Source organism: Leptodactylus fuscus, chromosome 2, assembly GCF_031893055.1.
Source record: "Leptodactylus fuscus isolate aLepFus1 chromosome 2, aLepFus1.hap2, whole genome shotgun sequence".
Lineage (NCBI taxonomy): Eukaryota > Metazoa > Chordata > Amphibia > Anura > Leptodactylidae > Leptodactylus > Leptodactylus fuscus.
This window is the reverse complement of record NC_134266.1, coordinates 97,624,418-97,651,464: the sequence shown is the minus strand read 5'-3', so window position 1 is coordinate 97,651,464 and position 27,047 is coordinate 97,624,418. Positions and strand designations below refer to the sequence as shown.

Below are 27,047 nucleotides of genomic sequence, written 5' to 3'. Positions count from 1 at the left end.
TGGACAGCGCTGTTTTGGCCTATTGGGCCTCCTCAGCATAGCGCAGGGATACTGATTTGGCAGAGTGAGAGACTATAGACCAGGGTCAGGGGATAATCGTACACATCAGGGAGAGGAAGTCAAAAGTAACACATATATATTCAACACATTTTATGACCAGTCACATATGTTTAATGAACTTTTCTTACCTTTACACTGTCTCCTGTCTTCACTGATAGTTCACGCTCATTTCTGGCTTCAAAGTCATAAGCAACTTTCATTTGATCTGGCTGGGAGTTTCTGTAAAAGATGATTGTGTCTCTATCAGGAATGAGTACTTTACTTTTACAGAAACTTTGTATAAACCAATAGTACAGTGTGTACATGGTGAGTAACAATATATCTGGCCATTATGTGGCTTGCATGCTGCAAGTTCTAGCAGTTCTCTCATCTCCATGTTCTACTTTTAGTTTACATGTCTCTGCACTAGTGGCTGCACACCAGGAGCTTTATATTGCATACAGTAAATAAAGGAGAATCTGCCCCATAAATGTCTGTCTGTCATTCAGAAAGTAGAGGACATTAAACTGGCGCAACTGGAATGGGACATTAAACTGTGGGTGCAGCAGGAGAGAAACTTTATACTGTGGGGTCAAATTGAGAAAAATGTTATAATATATGGGCATATAATATTAGGGAGCATTATACTGTATAGGGAGCACAAAGAAAAATAGATGGGAATGGGTGGAGTCAATTTAGAAGTGGGTGATGCTAAATTTGACACAGTGCACATAGCGTGCCATTTTGTTTCTTTTTTTGTCCTCTGAAGGTTGGGAAGTATGAAAAATTGTATGAGAAAATTAAATGTTAAGAAAGTCTCCTGCCCAGACTACATTCATCCATGGACCCCTATGGCCACGAGTATGACACCTTATATATCTTTATATATGATCAATTTATTATTTTAAGTGTAGGATAATTTTAACAGTGAGAGATAGAATATCAAAAATAAAATCCAGAAAATCACATTCTATAAATATTATAAATGTATTTGCATTTTGCATAGAGAAAAGTATTTGTTCCCTCTGGCAAACAAGATTTAAAGGGGCTCTATCAGCAAAATTATGCTGATAGAGCCCCTCATATGCGCGAATAGCCTTTAAAAAGGCTATTCAGGCACCGTAAAAGTTATATTAAACTACCCCCCCCCGTTTTAAAATAATAACCTAAAAAAGAATGTGCTCTACTTACTGAACGTGCACGCTGGGCGGGCATTCAGGGTGTGTCTTCATCTTCTTCCCCGCCTCTTCTTCCTCCGATGTCCTCCGGTCCCGTCTTCCTCCAGCGTTCGCGAACGGACAGTGATAGCCTGGGCGCATGCGCAGTAGCTGTAGTAGAAGCCGCATGCTACTGCGCATGCGCCCAGGCTGGGTTTTTTTATATCAGTGTCCGCGAGCGAGCGCCAGAGGAAGACGGGACCGGAGGACGTCGGAGGAAGAAGAGGCGGGGAGGAAGATGAAGACACACCCAGAATGCCCCCCCAGCGTGCACGATCCATAAGTACAGCATATTCTTTTTTAGGTTATTATTTTAAAACGGGGGGTAGTTTAATATAACATTTACGATGCCTGAATAGCCTTTTTAAAGGCTATTCACGCATATGTGGGGCTCTATCAGTATGATTTTGCTGATAGAGCCCCTTTAATACTTGGTGGTAAATCCCTTGTTGGAGCACACAGCAGTCAGATGTTTTTTGTAGTTGGTGATGAGGTTTGCGCACATGTAAGGAGGAATTTTGAGACTATCGCTTGGCAACTCTGAGCTTCAGCTCTCTCCATAAGTTCTCTTTGGGATTAAGGTCTGGATACTGGCTAGGCCCCTCCATGATCTTAATGTTCTTCTTTTTGAGCCACTCCTTTGTCTGCAAAGAGGAGTGGACCAAAATTCCTCCTGACGTGTGCAAACCTCATCATCAACTACAAAAAAACAAGGATTTTGCCATCAAGTATTAAGTCTTGTTTGCCAGTGGGATCAAATACTTATTTTTCTATGCAAAATGCAAATATAACATTTATACAATGTGATTTTCTGGATTTTAATATTGATATTCTCTCATTGTTCAAATTAACCTACCCTTAAAGCTATAGACTGTTCATGTCTTTGTCACTGGGCAAACTTACAAAAACAGCAAGGGATCAAATACGTATTTCCTTCACTGTACATATATATGGCTTAACTATTTTGTCTTGTAAGTAATTAGATTTACTTTATGGAAAAATACCAGGAAATTATTTATTTTGTGTACCGGTTCATGGGTGGTGTTTTGCTGCTTTGTTGAACCTGGACAGTTATTTAAAAAAAAAAAAAAAAAAAAAAAAAATTAACAAAAAACACAATAGCAAACACAGTTTTTAAAATATATAAAAACATTAGAACATTAAGGCATACTTCCAGTGCTAAACAGCTATGCACACATGAATAATACAGGTTAATATAAAAAATATGGTGATCTTGAAGCATCCCAGAGTCCTGCTGTAACCTCTATTACCCTGAGGAAGCCCTTGCATGGGCAATACACATGGTGTACTGTCTATCTATGGCTTCTCATATGGGTAGGTTCTAATATTATTTGTGTTTTAATGGGTCCTTTTTATTGCTCTGTTGCTCTGTAATTGTAAATGTGCATATATAATTTGCACTCTGCCATGTAAAAGCTTTCCACATCTTATATTTCACAGTTGATATATCTTATTAGCTCCTTCACAGTGGCGTAACTAGGAGTAGCCTCAATGAAGATCCTTTTCAGACTTTATTTATGACTTGTGCATAAAAGGCGCATATGCACTCCAGTCCATGGGCAGCGTAAAAGAGCCTGTCAGGATAGAATGCATTAGAAAGGGGCAGTTGTGCCTTTTTGAGCAAAAAGGGGCACAGTGCCCATGGCCAAAAAAAGGTGCATCTTAACTAACTTATGCACAATATTTAACAATGAGTTGCGCTGACATCATTAATAAACACCACAGTAAAACTAGTCTAAAAAAGCGCACCTGCGAAAAGTATGACGAAAAAAAGGGGAAACATGATAAATAATCCCCAATATGCCTAAACATATTGGTACAGTAATTGTCTGTCAACTCCCTTACTAAGCAGCAACAGCACTTGTGGACCAGGGACTGGATGCAGATATTATGTAGCACCACCATTACACATGGTAAGTGATGAGAAATGACTTACAATTAATCAGGTTTCACTTACAAGTGAAAGCTGTTGTGGCCCCAGCACTGAATGCAGTAATAACTGTGATGTGAGCACTGTCTGGCATCATCCTTAGGCATAATGCTCACAACTGAGGAGTTTCCAAGGGGGAGGGGGGGTACTGTACTAGATTCCGTTCTAATGATTATAGAGCAGGTTTACACTGCTCCATGTCATTGGAACAGAGTGAATCGAAAGCCCCCATAGAGGTGAGTGCATCACGGAAGGTACTCCCATTACATACAAATGTCACTTCAAGTGTCATTCAGCTGCAAAATTGCCCTCCTCCAATACAGTGCAAAAAAAGTGTTTTTGCTGCTATTTTTTGCAGCATTTTCTTTATTCTGCTGCGCTTCTCTGTGTGTCTCCATAGCTCAAATTCCATCAACTTTGTTAGACATGTATAAAAATTACAGTACAAATATTTATGACGCGTTTCAGTCCAAAACCAGTATTAAAAGCTATAATATTTGGATAAGCTGTTTCAGGCTATGCAAATCGCTACAAAAAAATAAAACCCTACGGAAAAGACTGTAGCGGAAATGCATTTTTTCGGCATCGTTTTTCACAAAACTTCAGCAGAGTTTTCCTCTGCAGAATTTCTGCCCCTATTATACTTATTCAGAAAATGTTGTAAGTATAATTGACACTTGAGCTGCTTTTCCGCTGCAGATGTTTTTCTGCAATGTCTGGATGGGATTAGCTAGAATCCCCTCCATTTTGTAGGTAATGTAAAATGCAGTGCTTTTTGCCGCCATATTTCTGCAGTCATATTTGGAGCCCCAAAGGCAAATACTTATCCCTAGTCTGGAAGCCAAAGTTCAAGGCAAATAGTTTTGGAGTGGCTGTTGAGGTGTTACAGTGAAGTTTCTGATTTAGAGGTATTAAGTTTGAGGCTGGGCATTTGGGTGAAGCAGGAATTGGTGGTGATCAATTTGGTAATGAAATCAAAGGATTTGTAATGGTTAGCAACATGTCACTTGCGAAGAGGCTAGATTTATATTTGTGGTCTTTGATCATCATTCCTTTAATTTCAGGGTGAGAGTGGAAGGCAATCGCCAGGGATTCTACAGCAAGGGCTAACAGGGCAGGTGAAAGAAGGCAACCTTGCCATGTTCCACTGAGTATCTGGATAGGCAATCTGTAGTGATGGTAGAACTGAGCACGTCTTGTGGGAATTTACTGCTCTGCAAGACAAGATTAAATATTTGAAGGAGATGGAGCAGGAGGATGTTCTTGAATTTTTTGTAATATAAGGCAGAAAACCCATTGTGTCCAAGGGCCTTCCCATTTTTGAGGTTGTTAAAAGTCACATCTAACTCCTCCATAGTGATGGTGCCAGTAAGGACCGCAGTCTGGGGAGATGAAACAGAAGAGACGTTGAAAGAATGGAGAAAGGAAGCAATCTCTGGGGGAGAGGCTGAGTAGAGTTTTTGGTAAAACTGGTGGGATTGTGTATATATGGTGTTAGAATGAGAGGTCAAAACACCTCCAAGTTCCCGTATTTGATAAACCTTGTTTAACCACTGATGTTCTCGTAGTTTAGAAGCAATAAACTCTCACCTGAGCCCATTTATACGCATACAACTTTTTCAGGCCAGTGAGTTAGGATGGAGTCAAGCTGTAATTTAACACCAATGCAAAAGAGATAGGCAGGATGGCACTGCTGGGTCTGTAAATAAAGTTGCTGGTAGGCAATTTAACACCCCTAATGCATTTCACCAGGAACTGGGAAGGTTGACACTGATTAGCAGTTTTGAGTTTATGGATCTTATGCTCTAAAGGACTGAAATTTGATCTGTTCTCCATTTAAATGCAAGGGAATCTCGTATGGTGATCTTGTGGGCCGCCAAGTTAATAGCAGGGTCTATATAAGTCACCACAACAAGAAGAAGCCTAGGGGATACCTGGGGATACCACAGAAAAGGCATGATGAGGCAATATAGAAGTCTCCAACAGGTGTCGGGACTGGAGAACTGTATGTGAGGACGTGCAGGAAGAAGTCCAGGAGGTGGTAGAGGTGGGGGAGCCGGGTGGGAGCCCCAAAGTAAGGTGAAAGAAGCCCAGGTGCCCCGTAGCTGATGCGTATATACATGTGTATGCATCTGGATTGATTCAGCACCAGGGCACACCAGCTTGTTATTTTAATGGACAAGCAACAAAAAATATCATGTTTGATCATACAATATCCTAAGTGCTGTTAGGCCTTATTCACTTGCTGCAGATGTGTGATGTCCATATAGACTGCATGCTCATTCATTGATTTGAAAAGGCACATACAAAAGAATGTTCATTTTCCCTGGAGCAACAGTGCATGAATCTCTATTAAAGTCTATGGGGAATATTAAACTGCCCCTTTTTTTTCCTGTATTTTTCACAGGTGCACCTTTTTTAGATGAGTTTTACGGTGGTATCAAGTGATGTAACTAAAGTCTTGTGGTCCCTTCCATATAGCCTACTCTTGATAGCAATGGTTATGAATACTGCAGCAGTACCTAAGATACTTGAAAGGGATACAACTATAGTACCCATAGCTGTGGTTATCAAGAATATGGTGAGTGAGCAGCACAGCGCCCATCATGTATACAATGTTGGGACCCATCGTGTTCTGGGAAACAGCTGCTCTGCAGGGATCCTAACAGTCTAAGATCTAAATGATCAGTGGGATGAGCACCAGGGACCCATGATCAGCTGCTTGAAGGAATCATTGTGCTTTTTCAAACACTGATGCCCCTTTGCTATTTACAGTTCACAGTGTCTGTTTTATAATGACATGATGTGGCATGATATAATTGCAACCTGTAATAACATTGCATGCAACATTTCTACAAAACAGATGGGGTGTGATGTAAATATTGAAGGGGCCCAACACTGTATAATATGCTCTCTAGAGGCCCCACACAGTACAATATGCTCCCCAGCAGCTCCACACAGTATAATGCTCCATATTGACCCCATACAGTATAATATGCTCCGTAGAGGCCTCAACAGGAAGCAGGGGTGATTGTGAGAAGGCGCAGAAATTGGTAAGCAGGCGATGGGCCCGTGGCAAGAGTATTTATCGAGCAAACCCCAACAAATACTGCTACTATACTCTGAGGTCTTCAGACCCTAAAGCATAATGATCAGGGAAGGTGAGCAAACTTAAAAAACAGTGTTACTTACCTCTCCGACATGACTCCAGGCTGTATTCAGGCTGCCATTGTGACACATAAAGTAGAAGGGACGAAAATAGAAGGGAATCATGGTGGAGCCCAGGTGAAGTAAGTACCACTGGGTTATATGTTTGTCACCTTCCCTGGGCCTCCTATTATTATACTCTGGGGTCTGAAGAGTATAATAGTTTGTGGGTGGTGTACCCCCCAAATTTTGGGTTCTGCAGAACATAAAATTTTTGCAATATTTGCAACAAGCAACATTGGGGCCACAATGGACATAATACAGAGTGGAGGGGCCACTGTGGGACATTAAACTGTGTGGAGGGGCTGATGTGGAACATTATACGTCAAAAAGCAAAAGTGGCGAGGGCAGCATAACATCTGCAATAGAAGGTGCAGCTGAGTCATAAATAAAGCACAGGGCAAAAAAAGAACCACAAAAACGCTAAATTTATACCAAAAAAAGTTGCAAGTAGCTAAGAAATGTGCCCGATGGGTCCATGAAAATCGCAGACAGCACACTGATGCCATTGAAGTGCTCTCCATATTTATAGACCCAGAGACACAAAAAATTATAGGTAATGAAAAAAAGTTGATCTATTTTTCACATCTTTAACTACAAACATCATGTGACCCTAAAATATGCAGGTTGATGTCATGTCCACAGAATGCACACGTGTGAATAAGGCCTTATTGTTAAATGGATATATATGAAGTATATGTTAATACCTACGATCTTTATGTATTTTGTGTTGTCAATCATGAAGTACATATGATCCTGCTCACTTTTGGGTTGGGTGCTGCTGTCAGTGGTTGATTCATTTTTCATGTCTCTATTATTTTTCATGGACTACTTTTTTTTTTGGGAAAAAGAAGGGTTGTTTACATTTGTCCAAATTAATTGGTGCATGAGCAATCTGTGAATAACATGGACATTACATGTCTGTATAAAATGGGCATATGAATGAGGCTTTAGTTAATATAGTAATTTTCAGATGTTGACATCATTTTAGTTGTGTAGTACATGTAGTAAATACATCTAAATTAAAATCCACTTTAGGCTAAGGCCATATGTAGCGGTCTGCAGCAAAAAAGCGATGTGGGAAAAACCGTGGCAGCAATGCATTGCTGATTTCGCCACTTCCATTATACCTATAGGGAGACTGCCAGTGCTTCCATAGGTATAATTGACATACTGCGATTTCCAAAACTGCAGTGATTTTGGAAATCACAACATTTCCGCTGCGGGTGTTTTTCTGTAATGTGCGGATGGGATTCACTAGAATCGATTCCACTTTGCAGTGATTCTAAAATACAACAGTTTTTGCCACAGCATCTATGCAACATGGGCCCCCGGCCTTACTGTATTTAATGTTTGTTTTTGCAAGCTAGCATTAAATTGTTTTTAAAGGTTATATAGCATGAGCAGTATATAAGTAACGACCAGTGAAGTGGCATTATTTTACAAATTTGCATACCTCTAGTTGGCCATTACTGGATGGAGTTGATGGCGGAAACCACCCATCAGAGAAAGTTGGTACATATGGGGGTACATCCTTTCCATTGGGCCAGTCTTCTCTAGAATGTAAATATATGATAGTGAGCAAAAATATAAAGGGCATATCTTATTTACTGATCATTAATTCAATACAATGCAATGTTAATGCATTACAGTGTATTGAAAAATACCAAAGCTTCTATCACAGGCACCTAGCACAGCCTGTAATAGAAGTAATTGTATGTCAAGCCTTTGATCCTTCAAAACCAACCCAGCTGTCATCATAAGGGGTCACCTCAGGGCCGGCGTCAGCGCACGGCATAGTCGGGCAAGTGCCGGGGCCCACAGAGCCTCTGGGGGCCCCCCGGCACTTGCCTGTCACAATTTCAGCTCATCGGCGTCCGTCCGCCGATGAGCTGGAATACATACGCGATGCAGGAGCTGCGAGATCAGCTCCTGCTTTAAAGCTCCGGCCCGGCTTGCGTGTGTAGGCGCGATGACGTCATCGCATCACGCCTACACACGCAAGCCGGGCCGGAGCTAAGCAGGAGCTGATCTCACAGCTCCTGCATCGCGTATGTGATTGGAGGGAGAGAGAGAGAGGAGCGTCGGGGGAACGAGGGAAGGTGAGTGATAGAAGGTGAGTGTAAGAGTTTGTTTTGTATTACATATTAAGGTGAAACATAATGAAGGGGGCCCATGAAACTGGGGGGCAAATGAAGGGGAGGGGGGGAACGGCATGACACTGGAGAACATGAAGGGGGTGGGGAGAGAACGGCATGAAACTGGGGACAAAGATGGAGGGGGCCCAAAGAAACTGGGGGGCAAATGAAGGGGAGGGGGGAACAGCATGACACTGGGGAAGATGGAGGGGGGGGAGAACAGCATGACACTGGGGCAGATGGAGGGGGTGGGGAGAGAACGGCATGGAACTGGGGACAGAGATGGAGGGGGCCCAATGAAACTGAAGGGGCAAATGAAGGGGAGGGGGGGAACGACATGACACTGGGGCAGAGACGGGGGACATGAAACTGTGGGCAGATGAAGGGGGAGAACGTGATGAAACTGGGGACAGAGATGGAGGGGGGACATGAAACTGGGGGCAGAGGAAGGGTGTATATGAAACTGGGGGAGAGATGGAGGGGGGGCATATAATTTACAGGTGACTGTAGGAGGATTATACTGTGTGGGTGCACATAATGAATGAGAATGGCTGGAATCAACATAAAAGTGGGTGGAGCTAAATTTGCAGTGGCGCGCAGAGCGCGCCGCACATTTTGCCCCTCTTTCTACTCTTTAAAAGATTGGGAGGTATGGCGTTGGTGACGCCACACTCCTGCATGACGTCACTCGCTTCATCTGCAACGCACAGTGTCTTGACTCCCCCACCTCCTTTACAAGGGGGCCCACTGAGGCTCTGTCGCCCAAGGGCCCATAAAAACCTGGAGCCGGTCCTGGGTCACCTGACCCAAGAGTGAGATCTCCAAAATGGCAGAAAAATTTTAAACATAGGGAGCTTGACTGATGTGTTCCCCAACAATCACAATAGGGACAGAAGTTGAATGAAGCACTGGTGTACTTGTGTGATCTGTGCTCCATTCACTTCTATGAGGTTGCTAGGATGGGAATCTCTGGCAACCCTGTATACATCAGCATCTCATACTCTCCATCATTAGGGGTTCCAGCAGTTGGACCCATCTCAATCAGACACATGTACCTTATTCTTTGAATAAAGGATAAGTGTCTTTGGTTGCCCAACCCCTTTAACTACTTCCTGACATCCACCATACTATAATGGCAGATGCTGGTTACTTAAATATTGTGGGCCGCTCAGGTTTCTACACAACAGGAGCTTAGTGTCCACCACTAGAGATGAGCGAACACTGTTCGGATCAGCCGTTCCGAACAGCACGCTCCCATAGAAATGAATGGAAGCACCTGGCACGTACACTTTGCTGGTGGTCGGTCGCCGTGCCAGATGTTTCCATTCATTTCTATAGGAGCATGCTGTTCGTAACGGCTGATCCGAACAGTGTTCGCTCATCTCTATCCACCACAGCTACCAGGTCTCCAATGTATGAACACCAGACAGCGAACACCATAACAATAAAGCTTGTAAAAATGTCACACAAACACAGTTTTTCTCCAATTCCACCCCATTCTGATTTTTTTTTATCCAGATTCCCAGTACATTGTACAGAATATTAAATTGTACCATTACGAAGTACAAGTTGTCCCACAAAAATTAAATGCTCATATGGCTCTGGGAATGGAACAATAGAAAAGCTGTGGCTTATAAAAAGTGTGGAGTCAAAAACAAAAATAAAAAATATGGCTACGTTGGCAAGGGGTTAAATTTCTTTATGACATGAACATTATTATTACCTTGTTCTTATCCATGAATCTCCTAAACTTTCCCACAGTTTTCTCTCTTTATCTGTAACACAAGAACTCAAAAGCAATATTGCTCTTTGTGTAAGAAAAGGAGACAGAACATTGTTAGCGGTGTCCTTCCTTGGACATTTCGATAGGATCTGTAATAAAACATAGTATTTATTATATAACATGTTTTGTATGTTGATGTGATGGAATAAACATCTTACTTATAATCTTTACCGTGGGCAAGATGTCCATCAATATGTGAACTAATTCTGGAGCAGTCGGCTGGGACATATGGTTTTGGACTTTTGCCTGTTTAGAAGAATGTAAATGAAGCATGGATATAAAATATTATTAATCGGAACTCTAGACTTTAAAATAATAAGGTACTGCTTCTTATAGTTACTACTGAAATAAGTCCAGGCCATTTGTCCAGCAATGATAGCAGTAACACATGACAGAATCTTCATTGTATAGTTGTTATGCATTGGATGCGTTGTATGACTATACTATAATAGACTATAGCAGGATCCGTTGGGTCTCGGTCAGGTGTCTGTCTTTTTTAACTGGAATCCCTGGATGAATAAGTAAGGACTTTTTTGTCTAGAAATTTTAGATGGATCTTTGCTGTATACTCTGAATAGATCTGAGCCCAAACTGTATGGTATAGGATATATAACTGTAGAGTTTTGCTTGCTGTCTGTTACAATACACATTCATAGGTCTGCATAGGAGCAATAGAATCAAGACCTATTAAATTGTTTCATTTTTTCCTCTAACTCATATTGCCACAACTAAACAAAACATTGGTTGTAAGGCTAAAGCCCCAAGGGATGTCCTGCAGCAATAAAGCAATGCGGGAACACATCACGGTGGGAACACATCACGGTTCTTCCCGCAGCACTTTAAACAGAAAGTTCGTTGAGTTTTCCTCCACGGACTTTCTGTTACAATTATATCTATGGGAAAACTGCCGGCGTTTCTGTAGATATAATTGACATGCTGTAATTTCCAAAACTGAATTGGCTTTGAAAATCACAGCGTGCCCGCACGGCGGTTTTAACCGCAAAGTGGGCATGGGATTCGCTTGAATCCCATCCACTTTACCTGTACTGTAAAATGCTACGATTCATGGCGTTTCCGGCCCATAGGACCCCGGCCTAAAGGTTTTCAGCACCTAGCCTTTAGGTTAGGTCATTTTTAGTTTCCCCAATGAAAAGTCAGGAAGACCTCTAGAAGTGTGCAGAAGCGTTGGGGTGAGGCTATACAGACTAGATTAATGAAAATACATGTAGCCTTATTGTACTGACTAATCCAATGATTGTAGATTTACTAATTGGGCATGCTCATTTCCCGAAACAAAGTCTGATGCAAATACGATAGTTACTCACCATTATATTAAACCCATATTTTATCTTCTGAAAACAATCAATAAAGTGCGATTCGGAAATGGTTGATTTTCCTTTCAAAGACAGAAAATAAGGAATAAGTCTAAGTTTATCATCACGTCGACCACATTTAGTAATAGTTTGTAAAAACTTAGGCCTAATTTACAGTTTCTAACATCTGTCACACCGCCATTTTAATAATAATGAGAGTGAATGTGTGTATCACATATTCTTTTTTATGGTAGATACGGTGTAACATGCTCTATCTTTGTCCATTTTTATGGACACTTGGACCTAATAGAAATCTATGGATCTGTTTTTAATGGATTTCAAAAACATTGACGTTCGAGTTATGTCCATTAAAAATTGGTTAGTAGGTTGGGTCAAAAAAGAAAGACCAATGAAATTCACTGATTTTGGTTTTTTTTCTAACTGTCCTTTAAAATAAATGAGTTTTAAAGTGACTTCTCCCAAGAATATTTAAAGAGGACCTTTCATGGGTTTGGGCACAGGTAGCTCTATATACTGCTGGAAAGCCGACAGTGTGCTGAATTCAGCTCACTGTCAGCTTTCCCGATCTGTGCTCCGGGTAAAGAGCTATCGGTACCGTAGCTCTTTACAGTCGGAAGGGCGTTCCTGACAGTCTGTCAGGAACGTCCTTCTCCACAGCAGTGCCTATCGCCTCCCTCTGCTCACAGTGCTCGTCTATAGACGAGTATTATCAGGAGGGGAGGGGGCGTTCCTCCCCACTCACACTGTACAGCGCTATAGACGCTGCTGTGGAGAAGAACATTCCTGACAGACTGTAAGGAACGCCCTTCTGACTGTAAAGAGCTACGGTACCGGTACCGATGGCTCTTCACCTGGGGCACAGATCGGGAAAGCCGACAGTGAGCTGAATTCAGCACACTGTCGGCTTTCCAGTAATATATAGAACTGCTTGTGCTCAAAACCATGAAAGGTCCTCTTTAACTGGCACTTCCATGTTATAAAGCATTACAGGGATAAAGAATATATCATTGCTGTGTTTGTCACTTTTGCAGAGTTGAATAAAAAAAAATATAACATAGAAGTTATATGCAAATGAATCAGTTGATGTACGGAGGGCGGACGTTAAGTTCTCGCAGTTAAAGGCATGACTCAAATTCACCAACTGCCTCTTCTTCACAGTAGCTGGATGATAATTCTGGTACATCTTTAGATTGTAAAATTAGTAAATATATATTACTTATTAGTTGGATTACGTCGCATATTACTTCTAATTTAAACCACACCCCTTTACCAAAAAGCCGCCTCCTTTCATGCAAGGCCGCGCTCCTTTAGGCTAAGGTCCCACATAGCAGTCCACTGTAAAAAGGTTCTGTGGGAAAAACCACAGCCGCAATGCATTGCAGTTTTTCAGCAGCGTGTTTCACAGGAAACCTCTGCAGACGTTCTGCTTCAATTATACCTATCAAAACTACCGGCATTTCCGTAGATATAATTGACATGATGTGATTTCCAAAATTATGACGCTTTTGGAAATCGCGGTGTGTCTGTTGCGCATAATTTGGTAGAATTCCATCCACCTTACAGTGACTGTAAAACACTTAATTTACGCCATGTGGGGCCCCGGCCTCTAAGTGGGTTAGAAAAATTTGGTTATGCCAGATTTTGGCACATGGTAACCACAAATATATCACTGTCCTACTATGTTTACCTAAAGACTTTTATGTCATATATACATTTTAAAAAAATATATATATATTTTCTTAAAATTTCCTCACCTTTTTTCTTTTTTTTTTCCTGACTTAGCTTTTCAACAAACATCTCAATATCTGCAAGAACATGGTTCAAGACTTCCTAGAATCAGAAGAAATTCTTCAGTGAATATTGATGGACTTAAACCTCTAAAATACACTGTATATATGTCCCAAGTGTAAAAAGGAAGCACTTTCATTTACAATCAATATCATTTATTAATTATTAGGGTTGATTTTTATGTGGTGGACATTTTTGAATTGCCTAATCTGGAGCGGAATGCTGCGACTGGATGCCGGTGTACTATATGCACTGCAACGGCACCCAGTCATGGCTAGCCGGTTTTTGGATTGGATTCTGAATCGGCCACCACATCAAAATCCGGTCCAAAAAACTCCTGTGTGAACCCAGCCTAAAACAGTTGATAATCCACACCAGGAAACTGGCGGGACACTTTAGCCTGCTTCGATGGCTGGCCTTGAGCTGTGTGCATTTGGCTCAAGAAAGGGCCTTGCGCCAAACACACAACTCAATATCATCCCTCTATTTTTCTGGAGTAGAGGGAATGATGAATTCCTCCACACTGTGTTCCTGCAGGTAGCTATAGATGCCTACTAGAGATGAGCGAACACTGTTCGGAACAGCGTTCCGAACAGCACGCTCACAGCACGTTCCCATAGAAATGAATGGAAGCGGCCGGCACGCGGGGTGTTAAGCGGCTGACCGCCGGCAAAGTCTGCGTGCCAGGTGCTTCCATTCATTTCTATGGGAGCGTGCTGTTCGGATCGGCTGATCCGAACAGTGTTCACTCATCTCTAATGCCTACATTTCCCGGCTGTTGCTTTCACCTTCAAATAAGTTAGACCACTTCATTTCAGCTGGATATCATTACAGTCTGAGCAGTTTTGTTACCGCATGGCCTGTAGTGATATCCAATTGAAATGAATCAGTGTTTCTTAGGGTCCATTCACATGGAGGAAAATATTGAGAAATTTGGTGTGGAATTTCAGCGCTGAAAAAAAAAAGCCTCCCATTGACTTCAATGGGTTCCTTTTTCTGAAAAGGGAACTCATTGAAGTCAATGGGAGGCTTTTTTTCAGCACTGAAATTCCTCACCATTTTCCTCTATGTGAATGGACCCTTAGAAGTGAAAGCATTGATAGTGGGGCTACAGATACTCCGTGTGCCACTATCTTTAGGTAAAATGCATGGATATCCGTTAACACTAGAGATGAGTGAGTACTGTTCGGATCAGCCGATCCGAACAGCACGCTCCATAGAAATGAATGGATGCACCTGGTACTTCCGCTTTGATGGCAGCCGGCCGCTTAACCCCCCCCCCCCCCCAGTACAGTACTCGCTCATCTCTAGTTAACACTCATTTATTTTTTTGTTCCAATTATGAAGAACAACATACTGAAGCATATGAAGTGCACGTGGAAGCAGAAGTAAAACAATTGTGATGGGACAGGCAATTTTGTAAGATATAGGGGCATTCTTGCAATAATGAAATAAGAAAAACACCCCTAGTCACATATGATATAGACTTACAATGTCACGATCTATGTCTGCCATTTGATTAAGAATTGGCGGTGCTTGGTAGACTGTAGGCCCAGGTTCAAATCTTCTTTGGGAAATTGGGGTACCTGTTATAGAGCACAGTATACAATAATATAAAGTCCTTAAACTTTTCATAGAGGGCATACCTTCTGGTTTTGGTTGCCACCTCTTAGTCATTATGATGTAATAATCAATATTAATTTTCTTTGTAGCCTGAATCCTTAACAAACAAATTAATGGCAAACATCATATTTGGATGTTCATGTGTTGTTGATGTTGCCCCTGATTTTCTCATATGCCATATCAAGTTTGGCTTAAAAAAAAAATGGGTTTATACACAGTCCAGTGACATTAATGTGACCACCTGTCAAAATCCAGAATCACCACCTTTCGCAGAGCGGACCGCTGAGAGACGTGCAGGAAGAGAGGGGATGTTGTAATGATGTTCATTGGGATGTTGAGCCATGCCGACACCAATGCCGTGGCCAGCTGCGCTAGTTATGCGGTTGGGCATCCATGATCAACCCAATCGAAGTGGTCCCACAGATTCTCGATTGGGTTCAAGTCCGGGGAATTTGCTGGCCAAGGGAGTACGGTAAACTAGGTAGATACCATCATCCTGAGGAAAAACAATTCGCATGTAGGGGTGAACATGGTCCGCAAGGATAGATGCATACTTCTGTTGATCCATCGTGCCTTCCACAATGATGAGTGCACCCAGATGGCTGATAAGTGCCTTCTGTGATTGGTTATTTAACGTTGACATCAAAAGTAGGCGGTGGTCACATTAATATGACTGGACTGTGTAAAAAGGAAGCACTTATACTTCTCCCTTTTGCTATGTCCACTCCTGTCTTTGACTCAAAACTGTAGAAAGATATACAACATAAAAGAAGGCTTTTCTGTGTCGTTTGGCCTCCGCCAACATGTGGAGGCTGAAAACCCCTGGTAAAGCTAAAGCCCCACGTTGCAGAAACTCAGCTTTTTTTGTTGCAGATTTTGTTGTGGTTTATGAGCCAAAGCCAGGAGTGAATAGAGCAAAACATAGAAATATAATATCATCTTATATATTTTCCCTTCCATTTGTAGCCATTCTTGGCTTCATCTCAAAAAACAGCAATAAAAAGAAAGATGTGTTTCCTCAATGTGGGTCTTCAGCCTAATAGAATAAGAACAAACATATTTCATGCAATATTTTTGTGTGAGACATTTCCTGGTAAGACATAAATGAAGAGATTTACAGAACCAAAATCAAAACTGCAGCCTCTTAAAGGGATTGTCCAGAATTAGGAAATGACTACATGCTTCCAAAAACAGCCCCACATCTGTCTAGGGGTTGTGTGTGGTATTGGTTCCATTCACGTTAACCCGGACAACATCTTTATGTTTAGAAATCAGTGGAGATTTTGAGAAAATCATAGATCAAACTCTGCAACATCTTTCCTGTGCCAGAAAATGATTGCAGAGTAGTTGTCACATGCAAAACTCTTCAAGAAAAACACAAACCTTGGGGAGTTTGACGCTCTGGACGTTCTAGTTTAGGACTATCTATTGATTGAATGGTTTGTGGTGAAGGACTGCGTTCATTGAATTCATTCTGTAGAGTTAAGGTATTCTGTAGTTTATTTCTAAAATAATAAAAAAAATGGTTAGTTTAGTCAAATTTTAAACAAATGTAATAAGGGTTTGTCCAGCACCAAATCAAATTTTTATACTGATGAACTATCCACGGTCAAAGCTGTTGCAGCTTTGGAAATTGCAGAATCTCAATTATACCTACGGAAATGGTGGCAGTTTCCCTATAAGTATAACTGAAGCACAAAGTCTGAAAAGAAAACCTCTATGGACTTTCTGTGATAAGCGATGCAGAAAAAAACGCAATGCATGTCCACCACAGTTTTTCCTGCAGCGCTTTTTGCTACAGCCTACTACGTGAGGCCTTAGCCTTAATGTCAGAGGTCACTGATCATTTGTAGACAGGCAGAAAAAAAAGGTGTCAATTTTGTGGGGAGAGATAGGGTCTCAAACAGTCAGAAAAAGATAACAATGCATTGAAAATAAAAAAAATTGCAGATTCTGAGGAAGTGTAGTTTTGGGATTGGACAAAAGGACCATTTAGTTGCTAGAGAAATTGTGAGCATCACTGAAGTGTTACTGTTAAGCCGGGTTCAGACGGGGTTTTTTGGGTTGGATTTTGACACGGAATTGACATCAGAATCAGGCTCAAACAAACACCTCCCATTGAATTCAATGGGTTCCTTTTTCTGCGGTTTGTTCCTGCTCGCAGAAAAAAAGAAGCGACATGCCCTTTCTGCAGGCAGATTCCGCAGCTGATTCAGCAGTGGACGTCACTACACTCTCTCCAGACTAGGCCCATTCATTCGGAGCGGAATGCTGCAACTGGATACCAGTACACTGTATGCACTGCACTGGCATCCAGTTGTGGCTAGTCGTTTTTTGGACTGGATTCTGAGGCGGCCTCTGCCTCAAAATCCACTCCAAAAAACCCCTGTGTGAATCTGGATTTAGAGTGCTGGAGCAAAAACATCATTATGTCGGACTTTGTGTCCGACCAAAAAAAACAAACCAGTTTTCCCGTGAAGAGGCTGCATACAGACACCGACGGTTTGCTTTTAAAACCCATTCAAATGAATGGGTTTTAAAACTGACTGCCGGGAAGCCATTCCGTACGCAGTTTCTCTGGGTAATAGGACGGAAACCCAGCGGAGAGACACAGGGTGCATGGGGGCGCAAGTGTGAATGCCCCCTCAGTTGTATAATTTGTATATTTCAGCTCACTTGTATCTATATATTTTGATCTCTTTCGTTATGGATAGTTGGGTTATGTGATCACCCATCTGACCCGTCAGTCCAGACCTTACTCTTTTGTGTAGACAGAATGTCAGTCTCTTCTGTGACCTTCACAATGACTACCATCTATCAACTTGAAAAATGCCAATTATACCTACAGAAACACTGTCATTCTTCATATAGGTATAATTGAAGCAGAAAGTCTGCAGATGAAAACTCTGATCTTTCTATGAAATACGCTACAGGAAAAACAATTATGTATTTCTGCTGCAGTTTTTCCCACAGCGCTTTTTGACTATGGCTCACTACGTGGGGCTTTAGCCTTGAAGATATAGGCAGGTAAGACTGTTATTCTTTAAGACAATTTTCACAAATCTATATATCTGCCACATTGCTTCTGTCCTAAGGGAGCAGAAAATGATTGGTATAAGCAATGATGCAGAGTTATAAAACGCCCCTTCCTTACTGCCTATAGTATCTGTGAGTTTCTGCTGTACTTCTATGAGAGACTGCCAAAAGACACAGCTGCATCATATGCAGTAAAATATAATGAGACTGCAGTGAGTCATGGGACAGACGTTCTGTGGTCTGTACATTCTGTTGTGTGCATTAGGCCAAGTGGCAAAGAATGAATAAAGATGGCCGCCAACCCATAAATGGAGCGTCAGCATAAACAGATATACACAAGAGTCTCTACAATTTTTTATTAGTACTAGCCTATACTCCACTACAGCTTTATAAATGACTGGATTTGGAAATATTACAATGGCAGAGCTCAGAACTTTTAGTAAATTTCAATGTATACCTGAAGTCATCTTTATTCTGTTGGACTTCTTTCCCTTGAGTCAGTGCTTTCTCCAGATTTCTTTCTAGGATGTTAGCCTAAATAATATCAGAGTACAAGTGTTGTTAGAGACATGGTAACAATTATTGATGCTATATGTCAGTCTGTTATATGACTCACTGGGTGCTCATCTGACTGAAAGAGCAAAATACTTGTATTTCCATGATTCTGTACAGTAACCACAAAAATGGAATTGTAAGGTTGGCTTCCCATCACAGAATGACAGCTTTCTATATTCTGCAATGGAATACTTTCCAGGCTGTCCTAAAAAACATAAAAGATGTGTCATTATCATATTTGTAATATCTTATGAGTACAGTACAAAGTTTCCATGTTACTTTTATCACACAACTTCTATTCCTTTGACATGATAAAAAATTCCAGTGGTGTGCAGAATGCATGAATCCCAAATTATCTTTAGTTTCCAATTGTGCTCTTTATGCTTTATGTAACTGCTGTTCCTTAGATAGTAGCACATTTCATATCTACTTTAACAATTTTTGTACATGGGAAAGTGGGGAATGTATTTACAATGTACAGTGTAGGTGGCAGAACATTTTAAGGGGCCCCTTGTGAATATGCAGCATTTTGACCGTGGTGGAAACGCCATAGGAAAGAAATGTTGTGTATTACAGCTCCTGCAAAGTGGATGCAATTCTGGCTAATCCCATCCACACATTGCAGAAACAAATCTGTAGTAGAAATGCTGTGATTTGCAAATCGCAACATGATCAATTATACCTACGAAAACACGGGCATTTCCATATACACATGTGGACAAAATTGTTAGTACTCTTTGTTTAATGAATGAAAAACCCACAATGGTCACAGAAATAACTTGAATCTAAAAAGTAACCCAGAAGTGAATATGTAAGCTGTGCAGAGTAAATTGGGTACACCAAATCCCAATCGATTTTCCCACTAGCCCCTATGACGCGAATGGGGAAGAGGAGCATTCTGGGGATCAGAGCTGGTGTATTATCTCTCATAAGCTCTAAATATGGGGTGTCCACTGAAAACGCTCGCACAACTTATACATTTCCTTCTAGTTGCAGCCACTTATGTCCTAATGATTGGGGTGATTTTGGTTTTTTTGTCTTCACATTGTACAAACTAGATTTTTATTTTTATTTTCTGGCAATCTGAGGGCTTGGTGTTTGCAGTATTAGATGTACTTTTCAATGCCACCATTTTGGGGCCTGTAACTTATTGACTACATTTTATTAACTCTTTCTGGGTGGGATGTAAAAGGAAACATCAATTCTGGCATTGCTTTTTAGCATTTATTTTTTTCCCGTGCAGAGTACAGCATAAGTAACATGTTACCTTTATTCTGCGGGTCGGTACGGTTACGGCGATACCTCATTTATATTATGTTTTAATGCGTTGCTATTTGTGCAGAATAAAATTCAATTTAGGAAAAAAATCAATTATTTTTACATCACCATCTTCTGAAAGGCATAACATTTTTATTTTTCGGTAGACAGAGCTGGTTGAGGGCTTATTTTTTGCGGGATGACCTCTGCTTTTTATTGGTACCATTTAGGTTTTCATCTGACCATTTGATTACTTTTTATTGAACATTTTGTAAGGGAAAGGTGGTGAATAATCATTATTTTGTGTGGTTTTCTACGTTTTTTTTTTACGCCGTTCACCATTAGGGTTAAATAATGTTTTACTTTTATTGTTCAGGTTATTATGGACGCGGTGATACCAAATATGTAATGTTTTTTTCTCTTTTTCTTTATTTTACATAATAAAACATTTTAAATGGGGAAAAAGGGATTTTGGGGGCTTTATTATTTATAATTTATTTTAAACTTATTTAAACTTTTTTATTTTTACTTTTTTCTAACTTTTTTTTTTCTGTCCCCATGGGGGATTGAAGCAGTGATCGGCTGATCACTGCTTCACTAGATATACACTGCAATACACGTGTTACACGTTTATTGCATTGTATAGGAAGCTGTCAGCCTGTGTAGACGCACAGGCTGACAGCTTCCTTTAGGGCAGGATCAACCAGGTGCGAGGACGGGGTAAGTGAAGGGGCAGACCCGGGGTCACTGATCAGACCCTGGGCTGCCCCCTACGAACACCGGCACCCCCGAAACGCGGGGGGGGGGACTTGGGTGCCGATCGCCACCATATTACACTGTAACCCCGGAGATTCCGGCGGTCATGTTGACCGCCGGCATCTCAGGGGTTAACACCCGCGATCGGACCCGGTTCCGACCGCGGGTGTTACGGGGCATTGTCAGCCGTAACATACGGCTGACAACCGCAGGGCATGGTGCGCACACAGGCTCTGCGGGAAGGCCTTTCCGGCAGTGCCGTACTATTACGGCAGATGTGGGGAAGGGGTTAATGGCAAGTCAAGCCCATGAAAATCGAGCCATGTGTTTGATCTGTAAAAAAGTAATGCGTACATCATGGATAGCACATGGCTGAGCAGTTAGTTTTTGTGAAGTCTAAAGCTTATCCTTGAGAAAAGTAATGTAACGTATGAAACTTTACAGAATGTTATATTTGATGCCTTAAAGGGGTTTTCCCATCTTAGTGTCTCAGCATGCTGCCTGCAATGTCTGCTTCTCACTTCCTGTATTTCTCTCCCCCCTTGCTAAATGAGACACACAATCCTTCTACGGCTTTATCAGCAAACTGCAATTAGCTGAGCTGATTGTACAGTACTTCACTTGTCCTATCTCCCAAGTTTGTGGTTATAGCAATGCTGTGTAAACAATTGGATAAAAAAGGTCACATTGCAGGGGAAGAAAGCAGAATTTCTAAAGCAATATATTTAGGAAAAGTCTTCAATTTACACAAGCTACCAGTGTAGATAGGACCCTTGAGATGGCACAACCCATTTAACACTGAGTTTTCATACTAAAATCTAAGATCATATATTAAAGCAAAGAGTGGTACAAAATAATGTTTTATATTCGATTTCACTTTTGCATCCAACACCACTTTTGACAATAATATAAAATAACTTCTTTTCAGAAAGTGGTTACATTAAGTAACCTAGTACTGAACTGCAATATGTGTTCTAAATTACAGTACACTGTGGACTGTGGACTTTGTTATGGTCTTGCACTTTGGTTATAGTCTAGAAAATATTAACTTCTCCATTTGATAATGTTCTACATTTTAATTAAGAAAATATGTAATTTGCTATTGCAGTTACCAGTAAAACCTGGTTCACATCTGCATTCGGTATTCCATTCGAGGAGTCCACTTGAGGACTCCCCAAACGTAATACCGAATGCAGATATGAACCCGGGCCTAAGCTAGCAGAAAAAGGAACCCATTGAAGTCAATGGGAGGCTTTTTTCAGCGCTGAAATTCCACACCAAATTCCTCACCATTTTGCTCCATGTGAATGGACCCTAACAGTTTAGTCTGAATAGGAGATGGGCAGTGAATATGCAGAGGGAGGGAGTTAGTAAAATGACTCTAGAGCTGTGGAGGCTACAGCCACAATTCTTACAATTCCATACCTCCCAACTTTTGAACAACAGAAAGAGGGACAAAATGTGTGGCCCACTTTTATGCTGACTCCGCCCATTCTCATTCATTTTTCATGTCCCCTGACACAGTATAATCCTCCTACAGTCACCCGTACGTTATATGTCCCCCACATTATAATGTTCCCTCCAACTGCCCCACAGTATTAAGTCCCTCTCCTGGTGCCCCAGTTTAACCATGAAACTGGAGCAGCTGGAGGGAAACATTAGCAATGGGGGTAGTTGGAGGGGACAATAAATAAATGGCAGATGAAGTGGGACATTAAACGGTGGGCAACTAGAAGCATACATTAAACCATAGGGGTAGCTGGAGGCTGACATTAAACTGGGGGCAACTAGAGGCAGACATGTCCCCCTCCAGCTCCTCCCATGGTTTAATACCCTCTCCAGTTGTCCCCCAGTTTAAGTGCCCCCTTATCTGCTCCATTTCATGTCCCCTCCTCCATCTCTGCCCCCGGTTTCATCTCCTCCCTCCATTTCTCCCTCAGTTTCATATCCTCTTTCATTTGCCCCCAGTTTCATGTCCTCCCTCCATCTCTGTCCCCAGTTTAATGACAAACACAGACAGACAGACAGACACACACACACACGCTCTCTCTCTCTCCATCCTGCATCTCAGATCCCACCTTCCCCCTCCCTTCTCAGTACCTTACACGGATCTCTTCTCTCTTCTCTGCACGGGACACTGACACGCCCACCTAGTCACGTGACCGTGTGATGACACACAAGGTCCTTGAACCATAGTAAAGCGTTCCTCCGATCACGGCAGCCTATTATCTGTTATAAGAGCAGGCGGTGATCGGAGGAATGATTGATCAGTAAATCATTAAAGGGACATAGTGGAACATGTAGGGAGCTGCGTGAGACGGTGGGACAGGGGCAGGAAAACGTGAGTGTCTCGCGAAAATCAGGACGGTTGGGCGGTATGCAATTCATTAATGCTCTACCATTAAAAACAATGGGGCAGATTTATTTAAATGGTTTAAAAGCAAAATTGTGTTAGCTGCCAACAGCAACCAAACGCAACAGTTTTTATTTTAACTTCTGGTCCTGAAAAATGAAAACTGCATTGTGATTGATTGCTATAGATAACTAAGATAGTTTTGCTTTTAGAAAATGTTAATAAATCTTCCCATATTAGTATGCTATTTTGTTGGGGAATTGCTAGGACAGCAATTCCCCAGTAGCTGTTGAACCCTGGGAGGGAACACAAGAAACTGTGAGCCCTAAGCTGACGCCCCCAACTGTCCCTTCCTATTACTAGGCCCTATCCTACGTAATAGGCGGCAACCACGAAGTCAGTCCCTTCCTGGATATGTGAGACACAAAACGCAGACAAGACGGACAACAACAAAGAGAGGTCAGCTAGCCAAGGGTCAGTAACAGTCGAGTGATGCAGTGCCAAATCGGAGTCCAAAGAATAGTCAGTGAGGAAAGCCAAAGGTCAAGGATAATAGTGTAAGCAAAAATAGGGACAGTACGGAGCAAGTATGCACACGGCAATAGCAAGCCCTGGTGTGTATGAGAGCGAAGGCTAAATAGGGAGGAAGAACCCGCCCCTGGAGTTGACAGGAAGGCAGGCTGTCAATCACACAAATTAGCACTTCAAGAACAGAGGCAAACCAGGGCAGAAGACGGGTGTGGTGCAAATAAAATCACAGCACTAGAGCCGTGTTCACACAGTGCGACCAAAAACTTTAAGCCAAGAACCAAACTGCACACGCCTCCTGCACCGCCGTATGCGAGCAGAGGGTGGTGCAGTCATCTGAACAGGCAGAGATGTTACATATTTGTTCTACTTGAACCATAATGTACGAATGCCAGAATTGATGTTTCTGATAATCTGACCTTTCAAAAACAAAAAATAATATAAAAAAGATCAATAAGTCATATGTATTCCTACATTGTACAAATAGAATTTAAAAGACATCCAGCAAAACAATCTCACCTAGTTTCCACCATAAATAACAAAAAAGTGATAAAAAGCTGCACATATCAACCAAACAATAAAAAAGTTATAGACGTCAAAATACGATGACCTCAGACAAATAGTTTATTTTTGGAAAATGGTGTTTTATTTAGTAAAACAGAATATACCCAATACAACATATCATATTGCTGTAATTGTAATGACTTGCCAGCCAAAGTTGCCATGTCATTCTTAATGTAGAGTGAATGCCGTAAAAACAAAAATGGGATTCACTTTATAAAAAAATGTCAGAGGTAATCTTATTAATATGCATAAATATAAACAAGTTAAGGAAATAAGATGTTTATTAAACACCAAACCAGTCTAGGAATTAATATTAGTATGTGACTGTAAGATTGCATATCAGCATTTTATCGGAAGTTATAGTTATGGATGCTGGCAATTACTTTTATTTATACTCTAAAAACCATATAATTTTTCACTATATTCTTAATCCATTGAAACATATGGAGAAGTATCTTACCCGAGATTCCAGGTCTGTCAATACCAATTCTGCATTTTGTACCTGGAGAATCATTTCCTGACCCCAAACTTTTCCCTCCGCATCTAAAACGGTGAGATGTTTCAGGCAATCCTGAACATTTCGTAGGCGATTATTAAGTTGACAAGTTATCAGGTGCTGAAATAGACATATTAATGTTCATAAAACATTATTTATTGTCTTAAAATGTGTTTAAAATGTAATTCATTCATATATTTATTGCCATGTTACATAATGAGTATAAAAAGTATTTCATTACCTCTACTCGATGATGGAAGCCGTTATTAACCGTGGACAAAGTCTGAGCATACTGTTTTCTTTGATCTGCAATACAGCCAAAAATAAAATGCAAGTAAACAGGAGCTCTATATAATGTTTTCTATAATACTAAAGGAAACTATTTTTAGATTAAAAATATCCATATACAGATGTGGCACTATTTAACATAATTGGTGGATTGTGTTAGCGTGATCTACCTTGGAAATGAAATTTGCTCAGATACACTATCTTCCTCTTTTCCCACACTCCCTCCCTTTTTTTGCCTGTTATATCTACATGCTGTGACCCCCCTCCTCATGTCCTCCAACCACGGTCGGGCTGTATTATTAACATCACTTCACACAGAGAACTAAATGATCCTGCAGTGTGTCTGTGTTTCTTTCTTTTTAGTTGCTATGATTCCTAGGATTTCTCTATCTGCCATGAGCTTGTATGTGTTTTTCTCTCTTCTTATATACTACTGTACCATCTATGAAACTGTATCACTGAAATTTCCCCATTGTGGGACTATTAAAGGATTATCTTATCTTATCTACAATATGAAAAAACATTGGCAGCAGTGTGAAGCTGCATAAAATCATAGTTGCTGCTATAATGACGATACATAATGATGTCACACTACAGGGATAGTAATAAAAACATTAGGTGACAAAGGTTGAAAAAAAAAAAAAAAAGATAGCGGAGCTGCCCTCAAGTAACGCGAGCAGTGGCCTCTCTATGAAATGGTTCTAAGGCGGGGGTGTGATTCAGGGCTCAGAATCACACCTCTTAACTGCTGCTGTCTGACAGTTCAGAGCCTAAATGACATATCAGACACCAAAACTAACAGCATTGATTGCCTGGGAACAGCAGGGGCTAGAGAAAAAATTCTAACTTTGCTGGAGTCAGTGGAGCAGCAGTTATTAATTGAAGTAAAGATCTGTGTTTGTAGGAGGTAAAAGGTTCTCTTTAATAATCGTAGATTACTTACTGTAGATGGATTTTGCACTTGGTCTGCTACTAGCACTGCTGGATTTGGTGGATTCTACCTGCTGTGCCAGCACACCCCTAATAAAGGACAAAGATGACATATAGTACAATATAGTAATATAAAACATAAAAAATAGCCTGATTTTCAGAGGCTTTCCTCTTGGCAATTAAAGGGGCTCTATCAGCAAAATCATGCTGCTAGAGCCCCACATATGCGTGCATAGCCTTTAAAAAGTACCGTAAAAGTTATATTAAACTACCCCCCCCCCCCCCCGTTTTAAAATAAAACCCTGAAAAAGAATGTGCTCTACTTACGGATCGTGCACGCTGGGCGGGCATTCAGGGTGTGTCTTCATCTTCTTCCACGCCTCTTCTTCCTCCAATGTCCTCCGGTCCCGTCTTTCTCCAACGCTCGCGAACGGACAGTGATAGCCTGGGCGCATGCGCAGTAGCTGTAGTAGAAGCCGTATGCTACTGCGCATGCGCCCAGGCCGTTTTTTTATATCAGTGTCGAGCGCCGGAGGAGGACGGGACCGGAGGAAGAAGAGGCGTGGAGGAAGATGAAGACACACCCTGAATGCCCGCCCAGGGTGCACGATCCGTAAGTAGAGCACATTCTTTTTTAGGTTATTATTTTAAAACGGGGGGGGGGGGGGGTAGTTTAATATAACTTTTACGGTGCCTGAATAGCCTTTTTAAAAGCTATTCACGCATATGTGGGGCTCTAGCAGCATGATTTTGCTGATAGAGCCCATTTAAAACACTCTATTCCCTCCCCTTGGTAGTTGTTAATTTTTCCTATCTGCAATGGCACACACCAGGGTAACCCCCAATCCCCTCTCATTTTCAGTCTCTGCAATGAACCTCTGGCTTCCCAGATACACTCTAACCCAGACATTACGGGATTAAGCCTTTGTGCTGATGACGTCCTCACTCTCATTAATCCCCACATCACCCTACTGAGTCTTCTGCATACTCTGCGGCAATATGATGATCTCTCTGGTTATAAAGTGAATCCCTTAAAGACAGAGGCCCTCCCCCTAAAAATCCCACACAAATCTGTTCAACTGCATAACCATTTTCAATGGAAGGACTCCTTCTTTCACTATCTGGGAATCCAGCTCTCTTCCTCCTACTCCATATACTCCGTATATTCGGTTAACTACTCTTGTTTTTTTCAGAACCTCCAGTC

General features: G+C 41.4%; 1 protein-coding gene across 1 annotated transcript in view; it reads right to left on the bottom strand.

The window, feature by feature from the left end:
• The window catches only part of LOC142194070 (epidermal growth factor receptor kinase substrate 8-like protein 3), a 33,451-nt gene extending 7,495 nt beyond the window's left edge, over positions 1-25,956 (bottom strand). The window contains exons 1-14 of the mRNA XM_075263096.1: positions 25,857-25,956; positions 24,867-24,931; positions 24,590-24,745; positions 18,733-18,876; positions 18,574-18,650; positions 16,464-16,585; positions 14,949-15,043; positions 13,424-13,499; positions 11,661-11,731; positions 10,507-10,581; positions 10,276-10,424; positions 7,871-7,970; positions 2,285-2,319; positions 189-279 (exon numbers count right to left, since the gene is read on the bottom strand). Coding sequence (XP_075119197.1) covers positions 189-279; positions 2,285-2,319; positions 7,871-7,970; positions 10,276-10,424; positions 10,507-10,581; positions 11,661-11,731; positions 13,424-13,499; positions 14,949-15,043; positions 16,464-16,585; positions 18,574-18,650; positions 18,733-18,876; positions 24,590-24,745; positions 24,867-24,931; positions 25,857-25,956 — 1,356 coding nt within the window. The remainder of the gene's footprint in view (positions 1-188; positions 280-2,284; positions 2,320-7,870; positions 7,971-10,275; positions 10,425-10,506; positions 10,582-11,660; positions 11,732-13,423; positions 13,500-14,948; positions 15,044-16,463; positions 16,586-18,573; positions 18,651-18,732; positions 18,877-24,589; positions 24,746-24,866; positions 24,932-25,856) is intronic.
• Between the last annotated feature and the right edge of the window lie 1,091 nt (positions 25,957-27,047).